General features: G+C 41.2%; 3 protein-coding genes across 3 annotated transcripts in view; 1 reads left to right on the forward strand and 2 right to left on the reverse strand.

Moving 5' to 3' along the window:
- The window catches only part of STARD9 (StAR related lipid transfer domain containing 9), a 101,076-nt gene extending 99,330 nt beyond the window's left edge, over positions 1-1,746 (reverse strand). The window contains exon 1 of the mRNA XM_027881683.1: positions 1,667-1,746. Within this exon, the coding sequence (XP_027737484.1) occupies positions 1,667-1,713 (47 nt within the window). The 5' untranslated portion in view covers positions 1,714-1,746. The remainder of the gene's footprint in view (positions 1-1,666) is intronic.
- Positions 1,747-3,471: 1,725 nt separating this feature from the next.
- On the reverse strand, positions 3,472-8,297 carry HAUS2 (HAUS augmin like complex subunit 2). The gene is made up of 6 exons (XM_027881677.1): positions 7,899-8,297; positions 7,649-7,741; positions 5,834-5,903; positions 4,888-5,020; positions 4,131-4,239; positions 3,472-3,993 (listed from the first exon to the last, which is right to left on the reverse strand). The coding sequence occupies exons 1-6, from the start codon at positions 8,280-8,282 to the stop codon at positions 3,844-3,846; spliced, it is 939 nt and encodes a 312-aa protein (XP_027737478.1). The 5' UTR covers positions 8,283-8,297; the 3' UTR covers positions 3,472-3,843.
- Positions 8,298-8,312: 15 nt separating this feature from the next.
- LRRC57 (leucine rich repeat containing 57) lies at positions 8,313-13,717 on the forward strand. The gene is made up of 6 exons (XM_027881687.1): positions 8,313-8,428; positions 9,118-9,294; positions 10,464-10,599; positions 11,290-11,558; positions 12,029-12,214; positions 12,803-13,717. Exons 2-6 carry the CDS (start codon positions 9,211-9,213, stop codon positions 12,842-12,844), a joined length of 717 nt encoding a protein of 238 aa, XP_027737488.1. The 5' UTR covers positions 8,313-8,428; positions 9,118-9,210; the 3' UTR covers positions 12,845-13,717.
- Positions 13,718-14,155: the final 438 nt, after the last annotated feature.

Here is a 14,155-nt window from a genome sequence, read left to right on the forward strand (position 1 = left end):
TCAGTCTTTGGCCTCTATTCCACAACTGCTATAAAATGCTCATTTTAACTTAGGTCTATAGGAGACCCTACTAAGTCCACTACATAATTGCCAATAGGCAGCCAAATGCTACTGGGGTAGAAACAAATATGTCATTGACTGCACAACGAAATACATCACCAAGGTGGACTTTCAAGTGATTTCAATGTCCAGTGAACTCTACAAGAATAAAACAAAAGGGTCCTATGGTCTGAATAGCAGCATCATTACCAAATTGTCATTTAGTAGTAATACTTAGCACTTGTATATTGCCTTTTATTTCTAGAGAGCATAACAGCAATTTATTTAAGTATTAAATGCTAAGAATGACTAATGTTATGGAATAAAATAAAAATCAAATAATATATCCACAACTAAAGCAACACTAAGCAATGAAAGGTTAACCTTAGCTTACTTAAATGCAGCAACTCATCTTACAATATGCCCGTATTTACTAAAATCTGTTCCATTCGCAGCAGTACAACAAATCAAAACTGTATTACCCAAGCACAATTTTAAATGAAATTATGGACAGAGTATTTTTAAAATCAGTTAGATTTGAGTTAAAGGCAAAATATATTGAAACCCTGTAAATTAATTTCCACATTTCCCTTTTATATTAAGAATAGCAGGCTTGCTTTGGGTGGGATTTTTTATTTTATTTTTATTTTATTCAACACTTTCTTGTGTTCTTTTGGAAAAAAAAAATTCCATAGACAAATAAGAACTTAAGAGTCCAAAACATGCTAGTGTACTGTGGCTAAACAACTAGGCTAGTTTTCTGGCTAGGCAACTCTTCAAGAATCATTTTCTCTATTCCATGAAAGAGTTATTTATCACAAAATCCATGCAGCTAGAGGATAATGTGAGGGACTCGAGCCAAAAAGATAGGTAGCATCAAATCAAAGAGTGGCTCTCTGAGCTTGTACCATTCTCAAACCATTCCTATCTGGAGTGCTATAGCATTTCTCTAACAGGAGCAGTAAATTACCAGCTGCTGAAATTTGGGCTGCTAGCTTTTTCTCTTTATCTTCCTCCCCGAATTTTCAAAGTCTGCACGGTTTTAAGTATATATTTTATACAAAAAAGAACAGATGCTATGGCATCTTGTTTTTGGGAGTTGCCTTCAAGCCATATCATGTAGCTTTTGGGATTTCTATTGGAGACAAGCAAGCCGGGGAGGGAGCGGAGCTGAGCGACAATGGGAATATCCGGCTCTGCCTCCCGCTGGAAAAAGCAGCAACAACAGAAAGGAAAGGGAAGATTCCTTGACACTGGATGACAATTGTCCTATTTTGGGGAGCTCAGGGAGAGGGAAGTCACCCTAACAGCTCCACTGGGTGACTTTTCCAAGAAAACTTCCCAAGCTCTTTAGCGAGCCAGCGAGAGGCGTCCTGCCAGTCCTCCTGCCGTACCGCCAAGCTCCCCAGCGCCTGCGGTCCCTCCCTCAGCCCCGGCTAAGCCGCCTCACTGCGGCGATCCCGTCTCGGCTGACGGGACCGGCGGCACCGGCCGCCCCTCGCAGCCGCCCCGGCACTGCCTCTCTGCTCCGGCACTGCCCCTCCGCCCCGGCACTGCCCCTCCGCCGCAGGGGACTGCCCGCCGCTTCCCCGCGCCCCCTCGTCCCCCGCCGGCCGCCCCGCCGCACCTTTTGCTCAGAGGCCGGACCCGCACGGCCACCTTGACGTTGGCCATGGCTCCGCTCACGCCCCGCAGCCGCGGCCACCCGCGCCCCGGCCCCGCATCCCCCCACCCCGCCCGGGACGGGGAGGAGCGGAGCCGCCTGTCCCGCCCCGGAGGGGGGAGCCCGGCCCAGGCAGTCCCCGCAGAGCGGGTGGAAGGGAAACTTCCGCGAGTGGAGAGGAGGCGTTTCGAGAAAACTCTGCCCGGAGCAGCCGCACGGCAGCCTCTCCAGCATCGAAACCGCGTTTTTCCGCCTGAAACAGGTCTGCCCGGGAGAGCGGGACCCCCAGAGTAAGAGACGGTGATTTCACACTCTGTATCCCCACACTATGCTCCCCCACAGATTCTCATTTGGAGCAGCAAAACAATACGGGCTTTACTTCAGAGTTCAATACCGACAGTCTGATTAGACGGGGGCTGCCATGAAGGTGCTCACTAGGGACCAGCACTGTAAGCACTCCACATTAATTTGACAGGAATTTAGGCAAGGCAAGTATCCCTTCCATATAAGTGTTAAAGGAAAGGTCTCAAGTGCTTTAGATTCTTTTGAGAACCTCCAATATTCATGTGGGTCGTACTTATGGTCTAAAAGAAAATTTTGAAACTTCCAAAGAACTGTAATTGAAATCAATGACAAACTGTTGCATTGATAAACGTTTGTGCTTAGACTAATATAAGAACCACAGAAAGATTTTCAAAACATTCTTTTTAGAATATTGTCCCTGACGTTATTGTGAAGATGCAATACCAAGTATTGGGGAGACTTTATAGTTCTTTTCATGAAACAGTTTGCAGCAAAAATGTCAACTCCTCTGCAGTTGTGTGAAAGACTTTCATTTCCACCTGAAACAACACTGACATGGGAATTTGTACTCAAATTCTGCAATGATGTATAGCAAGTGTTCACACAAAGACCCCACTAAAGTCTGTGGAGACTCAAACACCAGTTTATATTCTCAGATTCTACCTAGCGACATTCTGCTTGACCTAATCAAAATTGTTTCTATCCTCTTAACTTTTCTCAAGAGCAGCAGAGAGGAATGTCAGTTATACTTACATAGCATGCTAGAGAACTGTTAAGTTGGATGCCTTGTCATCACATCCAGCAGAATGATGCAGTCCACAAAGATCAAAATGGGATTTTCAGAAAATTTCAAATATTAAATAGACCAATTACAAGTAAGTCATAGTAGAGTGTGCTCAACAAAGAGCCAAAGATTTCTTCCTTAATCCTACTTTTAAACGCAATAATCAGATAAACTTGTGAAATTTGTGGTACTGAGCCACCTAGTGGTTACTTTCATCCGCGCCACTTCCAGTCTGCTCTGTATCCCGAATACAAAACTGCACATCCTCCATAGACAACCAACTATCCTGGTTTATAAATGTCCTGCCAGAGACATTTTACCAACCAGTCTTTTACTGATCTAGAAGTCACAAAGGTTACAAACTGGAACAATCATTGGTTTTGATAAACAGTTGGTCTTAGCCATGGAACAAAAGTTTTATTCTAAGGGGGACACTGACATTGGGGCAGGCAACAGAAAAAGAGGATCTGAAGAATATATTTATCACTACCATTGAAGTATGGTTTGCAAAGCAGTAGATCTGCCTTATATCATCAAGTCCATTCCTGCTTTAACAAAACCACATACCAGTAAAAATAAATTGTAACTTTAAATACATTTCATGGTTGGAACTCCTGTGGAAGCATGAGCTTTGGTCTGTAATTTTAATTTAGAGTATTTTGTAACAAAATAAAAAGCAAGAAACTGAGTTCTTGAAACCTAGTGCTTTTATTAAAGTTTAAAGTGGCATACAAAATACGTTTTATCAAGATTCTTACAAAAATTAATAAAGACACTAGAGCAAATGCATAAGAAACTATCAAAACAAATTTCCACTGAAAATACAGCCTCCAAGGGAATCCTATCCACCTATTCCAAAAAGCACTTCCTTCTCAATAGCCTGTGTTCCTGTGAGCTACTGCTCACTGTCCTTTTTTTTTTCTGTTAATAGTTGGAGAACTGATACTTAATACAACTACCTACAAAGTCTCTGCTGGATTACAACACAACTGTGTTGCAGTTTTCACAGAGGACAGTTCTTTGAATAGCCAACCTATTTGAGGAAAATGATTTGTTAGGTTAAATACAAGCCAAAGTCCAATTCAACACGATTGTGTAAGCTGTCAAAATACGCTTCTTTTTGCAGTTGTCTCCATTTCAGTATTTGCTTTGTCAGCTCCTCCAATTCCATCACGAACACCTCTGTTTTTGTCAAAGCGGTGTCCTAAAGCAGAAAAGGGTTGGATTTAATCACTATACATCCTGTCAATCTAGCAGGACATAAAAGTAACCCAAACAACTAAACAGCATTGCATTCTTAATGTTGGAGAAGACAGCAGGCTCAGTTCTTTTGCTACTCACCATATTCTTCACCATATTCGGTACCTGAGGGATGCTTCTTACAGATTGCAAATGGCTTTCAAGCTTCTCAGTGAAAGTCACAGCCTCAGTCAACAACTCTACTATACACCTGTAACCAAGAATGAGCCCTCTACTCAAAAGTTGTGCTAAACAATGAGAATTTAGTACTTACAAGTTCTTATTTCTTTGCCCTTTTCCTCTTCTCCAGTTTTATGCAAGTTCCCACCACCTAATTAATTTTTCTGCAATTACACTTATTTTATGACTCTCAGTAACAAGTAGGGCAGGAATTACAGAAGTAATATCCACTTCTTCAGTAACTGGGTTAGATTTTTAGACCATAAGAAGAAGGACTACATTTTTAAAACATGCACTATGCATGTCTGGGAGTCATTCCCATTTACTCTGAGTAAGTGACAGTGGAAGGAAGATGCTCAACACTAAAGTAACAATTCCTTCTCTGGAGAAGCTTAATGAATTAAGCATTTAGCACATTTGTTTAAAACAATACATTGCAAATTGTTCTGCAGTGTTCTGAAGACAACACCAATAACTTAATATTCAGAAAAATATGTATTACTACCTTTATGTGAATTTATCAATGAGTAAACTACTAGCTTTTAGCTGAGGTTCTGCTACCGTTATTTATTTCTATTCTTAGCAATGGAAAGATGACTGAAAGTACATGATTTTTACTGCCTACTAGTTCAAATTAATTTGGACTCACGCAAACAACAATTATTTTCTGTGTGCCTACTTGTGGAAAGTAGCATGAATAGGCAGGCTCTCTTGACATCTGGGTTTTATCAACTTCTTTCTGAGAGCCCTCTTCTCTTTCAGTACAGCTTCCAAGTGACTGTTCATATCTTGCAGAATCTCATATTTTTTCCCTATAAAATAAAATTGAAAAGTTGAACCTACTGTCCTGCTAAAGTAACATTTAGCAACATTTCTTCAAGAGAAAGAGAGAGAAAAAAAAAATCTGTTGCACTGGACGATTTACACTCAAGAGAGACATTTGAATGGCATTTGTTGCAGTGTGGATTTAGTATCAGCATGCACCTCTAAGTCACAATACCTACTTTTAAGAGATACAGATATGTTAATTGTTTTACATTACCTACAGTTTTAAATAAATTCTATTTGAGATGAAGTCAATTTCTTGAACTATACCATAGTACTGAAGTATTACAATAGATTTCACCAGCCTAGCACAATAGTAGCAAGTTAGAATGTTTTTAAGCATCCACAAAATTACAGTGTGAAAAGTGTGAAATAATAAAGAAATGAATACATAGGCTCCCAAAATGCTAAATTAAAAATGCACGTAATTTCAGGGGCATACAGATGCAACAGAAATACACTGAGTTTCTGGAAAAGAAGCAGAGCAGCACGTGCAGGCCAAGGGTTATTGATGATCTCAGAACTCATGCTCCACTGACACTGGGGAGCTGAGCACCCCCTCACACTCTTTCGGAGAATCAGTTACACACAGAGCTTCTACTGAGACAGCAGAAAGCGAAAGTTCAAATAGTATGGAAACATTCTTTAGGTGCTAATAAAACCTGTACCACCTCTAACAAGCTATCCAGAGATGACTGCTACAGTAACTTCTAAAATTGTGACATACTCAGATGAAACATTAATCTGCTGATTAAGTCATTTAAGACTCTTAGTTTTTCCTCTACTATAACTGCACTTACCTAAGTAAAAAAGGTGAGTAATGTCTGCTGTCTCCTTCTCCAACTCCATCATTTCCATTTTCAGTTTTATCTACAATAATAACATCAAATGAAAACGCATTTTTAACATACTTATCCAGATCTTGTTGACTCTCTTGGTGTGGAGGAGGAAGTAGAAAAAGAAAATATGAGAGCATACATGTGAAAGAGAGTGAGCATTTCTGTGAGAGCATGTTCCCATGCCCTCTGAAGTGTTTCTACTGCCCACATTTCCCACGCCCTCTGAAGTGTTTCTACTACTGGGTGGTAATAGTTGGTCAATAGGAAACAACTGTTTAAAAAACCCAACTTAAATAATTATATAATTTATTGCTAATTTGTGCTGGAATAGACAGATCCTGTAATTCATTCCTAAAACACAGAAACTTATGACAGACTCATAGAACAGTTGAAGATCATCTAGTTCCAAATGCCTGCCATGGGCAAGGATATCACCCACTAGACCAAGCTGTTCAGAGCTCCATCCAACCTGGCCTTAAACACTTCCAGGGATGGGGCACCCACAACTTCTCTTGGTAACCTATTCCAATGCCTCACTATCCTCACAGTAAAGAACTTCTTTCTAATATTTAAATCTAAATCTCTCCTCTTAGTTTAAAGCCATTCTGCCTTGTCCTAGTACTACCTACTCATGTAAAAAGTGCTCCAGCCCTCTGACCATCTTCATGGCCCTTTCTTGGACCGTCTTTCTTATGCTGATAACCCCAGACCTATGCGCAGCACACCAGGTGGGGTCTCACAAGGACACAGTAGAAGAGGAGAATCACCTCCCTCAACCTCCTGGGTGCTTTTGATGCAGCCCAGGATGAGGTTGCCTTTCTGGGCTGCGAACACACACTGTTGACTTATGTCCAGCTCTTCATCCACAAGAACCCCGAAGTCCTCCATTGCAGGGCTGCTCGTGATGAACTTATCTCCCAGTCTGTACTCAGGTCTGGGACTGCTGCAACCCAGGTGCAGGACCTTACACTTCTACCTTGTGAACTTGATGATGTCCCCATGGGCCCACTTTTCAAGCCTGTCTGGGCCCCTCTGGATGATATTCCAACCTTCTGTTGTGTCCACTGCACTGATCAGCTTTGTGTCACCTGCAAACTTGCTGAGTGTGCACTCGATCTCACTGTCTATGCCATTGATAAAGATATTTAAGAGCACCAATCTCAAGACAAAGCCTTGAGGGACACCACTTGTTACTAGCCTTCACCTGCACATAGACCTATTGACCACAACTCTCTGGCTGTGTTCATCCAGCCAATTTCTTACTCACTGAATAGTCCACCCTTCAAATCCATGTCTCTCCTACTTACATCTCCTACAAAGCAAGTTTCATAGTCTATATAGAGTCGAAAACAACATTATAAAACACAAGCCAACAACCAATTCAAGGAGTAGGAAACGACTGAGGTTACCTCTTGGTAACCAACAAAATGCTCTAATTGCCTATAAAGAAATAAATTTCTGTGAATTGAAGTCAGCTACAAATTCTTATTTACTCTTCAGTTTCTTCAGAAAACTTCAGGTAACACTTCAGTTAAAGGTGCAGCTTTCTGAGTCCTTGTACTTACACTTAAAACTTTTGTTTCATAGTTTTGTTCTTACCATTATGATAACTCAGTCCAGTGAGGAAAAAAGTGCCAGTTGTTAAAGAGCTGAACTGTTAAAAAACCTTCAAAACCTTAAACACGGCACATAGCGACCTGATACTTCACTGGGGGCTCGGTATTACCTCGAAGTACTTAAGTGTTGAGTGTACACTGAAAATAGTAAAGGATGTACCTCATTGATTTCAGCTTGCATGTTTGCCATTTTTTCCATCTCTGAGAATTTCACAAAGCACGGCGTTTCTCTGCGAGTTAAATCCAATGTCTCCTGCGAAAGGAAAACAGCGGGAAAACACACAGTTGGTATCAAGAACGTACCAGGCACATTCTCAATAATGCCTACCCGATACAGTACGTTTCACCCGAACAACCCACAGGACACAAGCACTACTTTCCGGCGCCCTTCCCCCGGCCCCGGGCGGTACCTGGGTCACGGCGCCCGCCGCCAGGCACCGCTCCAGCAGCGCGGCCGCCGCCGAGCGCTGCCCGGGCTCCCAGAGCGGGCGGGAGCTGCTCTGCTCCTCCTCATCGCTGTCCGTGTCCGGCCACAAGCTCAGCTCCAGCTCGGACTCAGTCTCCGTTTCGGACTCAGTCTCCGTTTCGGGCTTAGTCTCCGTTTCGGGCTCAGCCTCCGTTTCGGGCTCAGCCTCCGTTTCGGGCTCAGCCTCCGTTTCGGGCTCGGGCTTCGGGTGGGGGCGGGCTTTGGCGGTCGCACTGGCTTCGGGAGAGCGGCAGAGCCTCTCCGCTTCGCCGGGCTTTCCAGTCCGCCGGCGGGATGCCCCCGGCACGGAGGGCCCGCGGGCCGCCATGCTGGGCGCGGCAGGAAGGGCGGTGACACGCGTCCGGTTCCGGGCAGCCGGTGGGCGCCGCTCGGGCGGAGGTTCTGGAAGGGCGGAGCGCGGGGCCGTGCGGGGGCTCCGCCGCCGCGGAGCGTCTGCGTGCGGAGCCCGGACAGGTGGGTTGGGCCGGGCCTGGTCGGGTCGGGCGGGCCTGCTTTGGTTGCCGTCGGCTGTCCCCGGCTGCCCCCGACGGGGCTGGGGTCGGGGCCCGAGCAGCTGGGAAGGGGTTGCGGCGGTGGCTGCTGCCGTGGCGCCGGGAGCGCTTCTGTCCAGTCGTGCTGCCCGTGCCGGCTGCTTAAGAGGTGTCCCAGGCTTTATTCCCCCTTGCGAACCAGGCACTAATCTCCGGGCCTGTGACCTGTGCGTCCTGGGATTAAACCCTACTAGGGTTACGAAGATGGATGTCGTGTGTCCGCAAATAGGGCCACGGCAGAGGAGTCCGTTCTCTATTAAATAGAATAAATGTTTTCAAAAAAGCAAATAAACCCGTAGTGTTGTCGGCAGCCCAGGGCTGGTGGGTGCCACAGGAATCACGTCCAGTTTTCTTGGAGAATCTCCTTACGTTACAGGACGCTAAAAGGCAAAATGTGCAGCTCTTCCACTTAGTTTTAACTGTGCTTGTTGCACGTTTCAATAATCAAACTGCTATAGTGAAGGCCCCTTAAACTAGGTAAATCCTTTGAGTTATAAGTGTTAGTTACGAGGGAGATGAAAACGCAGCAGTGAAATGGTTCAGTGTGTTGAAATGCTTCTAATGGTAGAGAGAGTGCACATAAAATGACTTTTTACATTTGCTTTATCACAGAGACTTTGGATTGCAGTTCTCTAGCACAAAGTAACAGAGAAACTGGCTGAGACTGTCACTCAAATGCCCTGTACTTGACAGAGAATTGCTAGGATGGGAAACAGTGCATTAAAAGCCCACCTGGAGACAGCACAGAAAACTGGTGTGTTCCAGCTGACTGGAAAGGGACTTACTGAGGTAATGTAATAGTAAGTGAAACATGGCTGTTTGTGTTTGTGTGCATGACTGACACTTCCGGAGAGAAATTCCCCCCTCATTGTCATAATGCACTGCGTACACGTATTTCTCACAGATGGTAATGGGAAATATTTCAACATTTATTTTCATTTTTCCTTTTTGACTGCATTGTCTTTTGACTAAGGATTTATCTGTCAGGGCACTTGTATGCTTATGATCTTATGCTTTAAAGTGCATATATGTTCTAGAAGTATTAGTTATTATGTGCTTTTTTTAAAAAAGGGCTATAAGTTTGACAGGGAAAATATACATTTTGTAATCGTGTTGTTACTTAGAAAGATACTTCACAATTTGTTACATTTAGATACTTAGACTGCATATCATTGTAGTCCTATGAATTGTCTGTTCACTGGGCTGTAAGCATCCTGAGAATTTATTATGTTGGAAATTGTCTTGAGTTAGACTCAAGTGCAGAAAAACACAGAATGTTTTGAAACCATAAGTCAAGCAGCAGGTCACAGGATAGCCAAAATAACAATACTGCCGTAATTTTCCAAGACTTCTCTAAAGTGTCTTCTTCCATTGTCCTGCCTTCTTTCTTTTTCTCTGTCAAACCAAAGGAGAATCAAACCCACTTGCTTATTCACCAGGACTCCTTGATAGTGATTGTCAGGTTTTTCTTTTTTTCAGCTCAGTTTCAAGGCTCAGTACCAAAGTGATACAGGATATAAGTAGAGTAAGGAAAATGCTATACATGATTATTGAAAAAGGAAAACAAGTGAAAAATTTCCCAATCTTACTCTGCTAAAATATATCATTGTTAACTGGCTGTAGGGTATTTTAAATGACAGGTGTGTTTAAGAGAAGCACACAAGAGAACTCAAATATAAGCAAGTTTCCTTCTCCCTGTTTAATTTTAATACTTTGGATGAAAAACTACTCTTCATAGATATTAGTGTTTTCTTTATATATTTTTTCTTTTCCCCAGATGAAAAAATATTTTTAAAAATATGCATTAAGCAAATTTGCCAACTACACTGTGGTGATTGGACATGGCAATGCCTATGACAGCGATCCAAATTCCAGTTAAAATTTTAAGCTATATAACTTGAATGTTCAAAATTGTATCACCTATTTAAATGCCTTTTTTTTTTCCTTCTCCCCCATAGTTTCCTGAAGATCTGCAGAAGCTAACAAGCAACTTAAGGACAATAGATTTGTCGAACAACAAAATAGAGCTCTTGCCACCTCTCATTGGAAAATTTTCCTTTTTGAAGAGCCTCGCTCTAAACAACAACAAACTGAGTATGCCTGCTAATTAATATCTCTACAGATTTTTAAAATAATGACTTGTATTCTCTGATCAGAAACTAAATTTATTAAATTTAACTCTCACAGGAGGTAAACGGGGAGGTTAATCACTTAAACTGAAATCTTTGGAATTCATGTACAGCATAAAAACCCCAAAACCATAACCTCTACAAAACTAGTTACCAGCTTAGTTGTATTATGTTTTACAATGACCATGACTACTTAAAACCATGTTTTTGTTCTGTGACTTGTCTGACCTAGGGTTTAACAGTGTCAGATGGTTTAGTACTTGCACAGAGAACAGGTAATGAAGATGATGATGATGTAGACAATGTTACTGCTTCTGTTCGACAAACATCCAACTTTATGGAAAAATTAGAATGAGGTGAAGAAACTAGGTTTTAATGAATTAATTATGTAGTATCTGCCTTTTGAAAAAAACAAATGTAATTTAAAACCCTTTGACTCCATAGTGTAACTGACTCTATAGTGCAACTCAGGAGTGCTAGAGGTTATACACCTGTGTTGGCGGAATGAGGGATGAATGGAAAATGGGGAATAAGTCTGTGAGAAATTACTTAATATAGTACTGTTCTCCATGCAGAAGCTTATTTGAATTAAAGAGGTATGAATGTTTACTGCTCTTAGTTCAGGTCATATGTTTGTTCTGTCATTTATTTCTAGATGCTTTACCTGAGGAGCTGTGTAAACTGAAAAAACTGGAAACGCTACACTTGAATGGCAATCACTTGAGGCAGTTACCGGCTGCATTTGGACAACTTTCAGCTCTCAAAACCCTGAGCCTTTCTGGAAACCAGCTTCGGACTGTGCCCACACAACTCTGTGGTCTTCGCCACTTGGATGTGGTAGATCTTTCGAAAAACCAGATCCAAAATGTGCCCGACAGTGTGGGAGAACTGCAGGCTATCGAACTCAATTTGAATCAGAATCAGGTCTGGTAACTGAGATATTATGGGCATCTAGATTTAGAACATGGTGTATCTTGGCCGTAGTACATCCACGGAACATAAGATGAGAGCTAAAAGACATTTAGCTCTTTATAGCTAAAAGACATCTGGACACAACACAAATGAGGAGTCATAACTAGAATTTATGTACCAGTATATCTAAGTGCCTGATTTGATTAACAAATCCTGAATTTAGTCAGGCAGAAAATTATTTGAACAGTTCTCGAGTAGGAATGCGGTAAACAGATGTGTAGGTTGCCTGTCACCATGGATGAAAAAAAAAAAATTACTTGGATTTTTGATAATTTGTTGCTTATGCATTGTTGCTAAGTAATTAATGTAGTTTATATTTACACCATGGTAATTGTTCTGTATAAGTCTGAAACAAGTCACTTTATAGATCATGGATCACTACCATTTCAATCTGATTTCTCTTTTCTGTTTATTTCTACAAGATTTCCCAGATCTCAGTGCAGATCTCCCACTGTCCGCGCCTCAAAGTCTTGCGTTTAGAAGAAAACTGTCTAGAACTCAGCATGCTTCCTCAGAGTATCCTTAGTGATTCCCAGATCTCACTGCTTGCAGTAGAAGGCAACCTCTTTGAAATCAAGAAACTCAGAGAACTGGAAGGTTATGACAAGGTTTGTGTTTTTTTTTTTGGTTTGGTGGTTTGTTGTTTTTTTTCTTTGGTTGGTTGGGTTTTTCTGTTTGTCTTTTTTTAACAACTGAAGTCCTTACCCAGTACCTCCTCAAAATACTAAGCATTTATGCTGGTGAATAAAAGCATAAAATAGTATATTGGTATTGTCACTGGTACTGGATTCACAGCTTATCTCTAAAAAGAATATCAGGAGTTGTTCAAATATTAACTTTCTCATAGAATTTGGGCTTAATGATTTTCATCAGCATCTCTTGAAGGGTAGCTAATGAAGACAAGTGTGCATCTTCACTTTGATGGGACAAAAAATAATGGATGCTTTGTATTTAAGAGTAGTTCATCTTTAACATTTTAAATTTGACCATTAGTCTGAATTGCAGCAAATGACATAAATTTTTGGGGAGTTTTTTGTTAATTTGAAATTAAAGCTCTAATGGTTACACTTTGGATATAAAAGTATGCTTTAGATGCAGAATGTTTTTGAGTCTGAGTGCAGCAGCTTAGCTGCTTTTAGCAGCAATGAATCCTCTATTACTTTCTGAATTTTAGATTGTTTTTGTTTTCTTTGTAGTACATGGAACGATTTACAGCTACAAAGAAGAAGTTTGCATGATCATTATTCTGACCCTGTATGTTACTAATAAGAAGAGAGACTAGAAGTACCTGCTTCACTGACTTAAACCAAGACTGGTGAAGGAAATGATCAGAGTACTCCTCCTCCAGTAGTCTGATACAGCCTGTTAAGGCCGCATTGAATAAACTTGAACTAGAGAACGTAGGTATTGAACTGATGAACCTGCCCAGGGGCCAGTTTTGATTTTTGTGCCACAATAGCTTTTAACACAGTACATGTTCTCCTTTGTCAAGGCTTGTTCTTTCACAGAGAAAGGGAATGAGCATTTCAAAGTTGCCAGTTCCCCTTTGTCACGAAGCTGTTGATTTGTAAGAGGATTATTTCTTCTGGAAACATTTTTCCATGATAGCACATGGAAGTTCTACCACCAAAGCATTGTAAGTCTTGCAGTAAGCACTATTCTACAGAGAAGAACATTTATAGGCAAGGTTTTCATTAAAACCTGTATAAGTTTTTTTCATGAAGCACAAGTAGTTGTGGTTAAATGTTTTATTAACAGCTTCCAGTAAACAAATTGTGGTTTGAGCATCCTTCATTCCTATTTTACTGTATAGGCTTTCTTTTCCCATAAGCAAGAATTGCACTACAGTCCACTTCTGCTTGAGCTGTATTGAATAAAAACTAAGTTCATCTTCAGTGTATTTACTAAAAATGTATATTGCTAGAAAATACAATATCCTTGCACTGACTCCTTGTGTACAGAGCAATGCTGAAGGTTTTAGTCGTCAGCTCACTGCTGCTGCCTTACTACCAAAAGCACCTAGAAAGAGGTAAAAATGTATACAATTATGTAACTTATACTGAAAAGGAAAATGTACTTGTATATTTTAGTAAATTATTTTCAAAAAATCAGTTTATTTGGTGTAACTCCTGCTGTTTTCATTTTTAATAAGTAGTACTAAGCTGTCACTGAAAGCCCTCACTTAGGTACTTGGGTCTGTCAGTTGCTGGTAACAGCTACACTTGAACATAACAGCCAGAATTAAGATTACCAGTAAGTGATTCTTCTATAAAATGCTACGAAGTATCTAGTTCCCTGTTGCCATCCTATTTCAATTCTTACATAGGAATATTTTGAGAGGAGAGTTTTTGGGAACATCAGCTCCTTATTCACAGGATGGATGTGATCCATCATTTAACAGGCAACCAACCAGTTTTACTTAAGAATCCCATTCCACCTCTTTATGGAAAAAAAACTACTAGCTTTTCATAAGTAGCTGATGGCAGACAATGTTTCTGAGGCTACTTTTGGCAAGACATAACTAGGGAAGTGCTTTAGGAACATATAAT

This window comes from Empidonax traillii, unplaced genomic scaffold (genome assembly GCF_003031625.1).
Source record: "Empidonax traillii isolate 1590-97213 ecotype Southwest subspecies unplaced genomic scaffold, ASM303162v1 scaffold93:size1158651, whole genome shotgun sequence".
NCBI classification, from domain to species: Eukaryota; Metazoa; Chordata; class Aves; order Passeriformes; family Tyrannidae; genus Empidonax; species Empidonax traillii.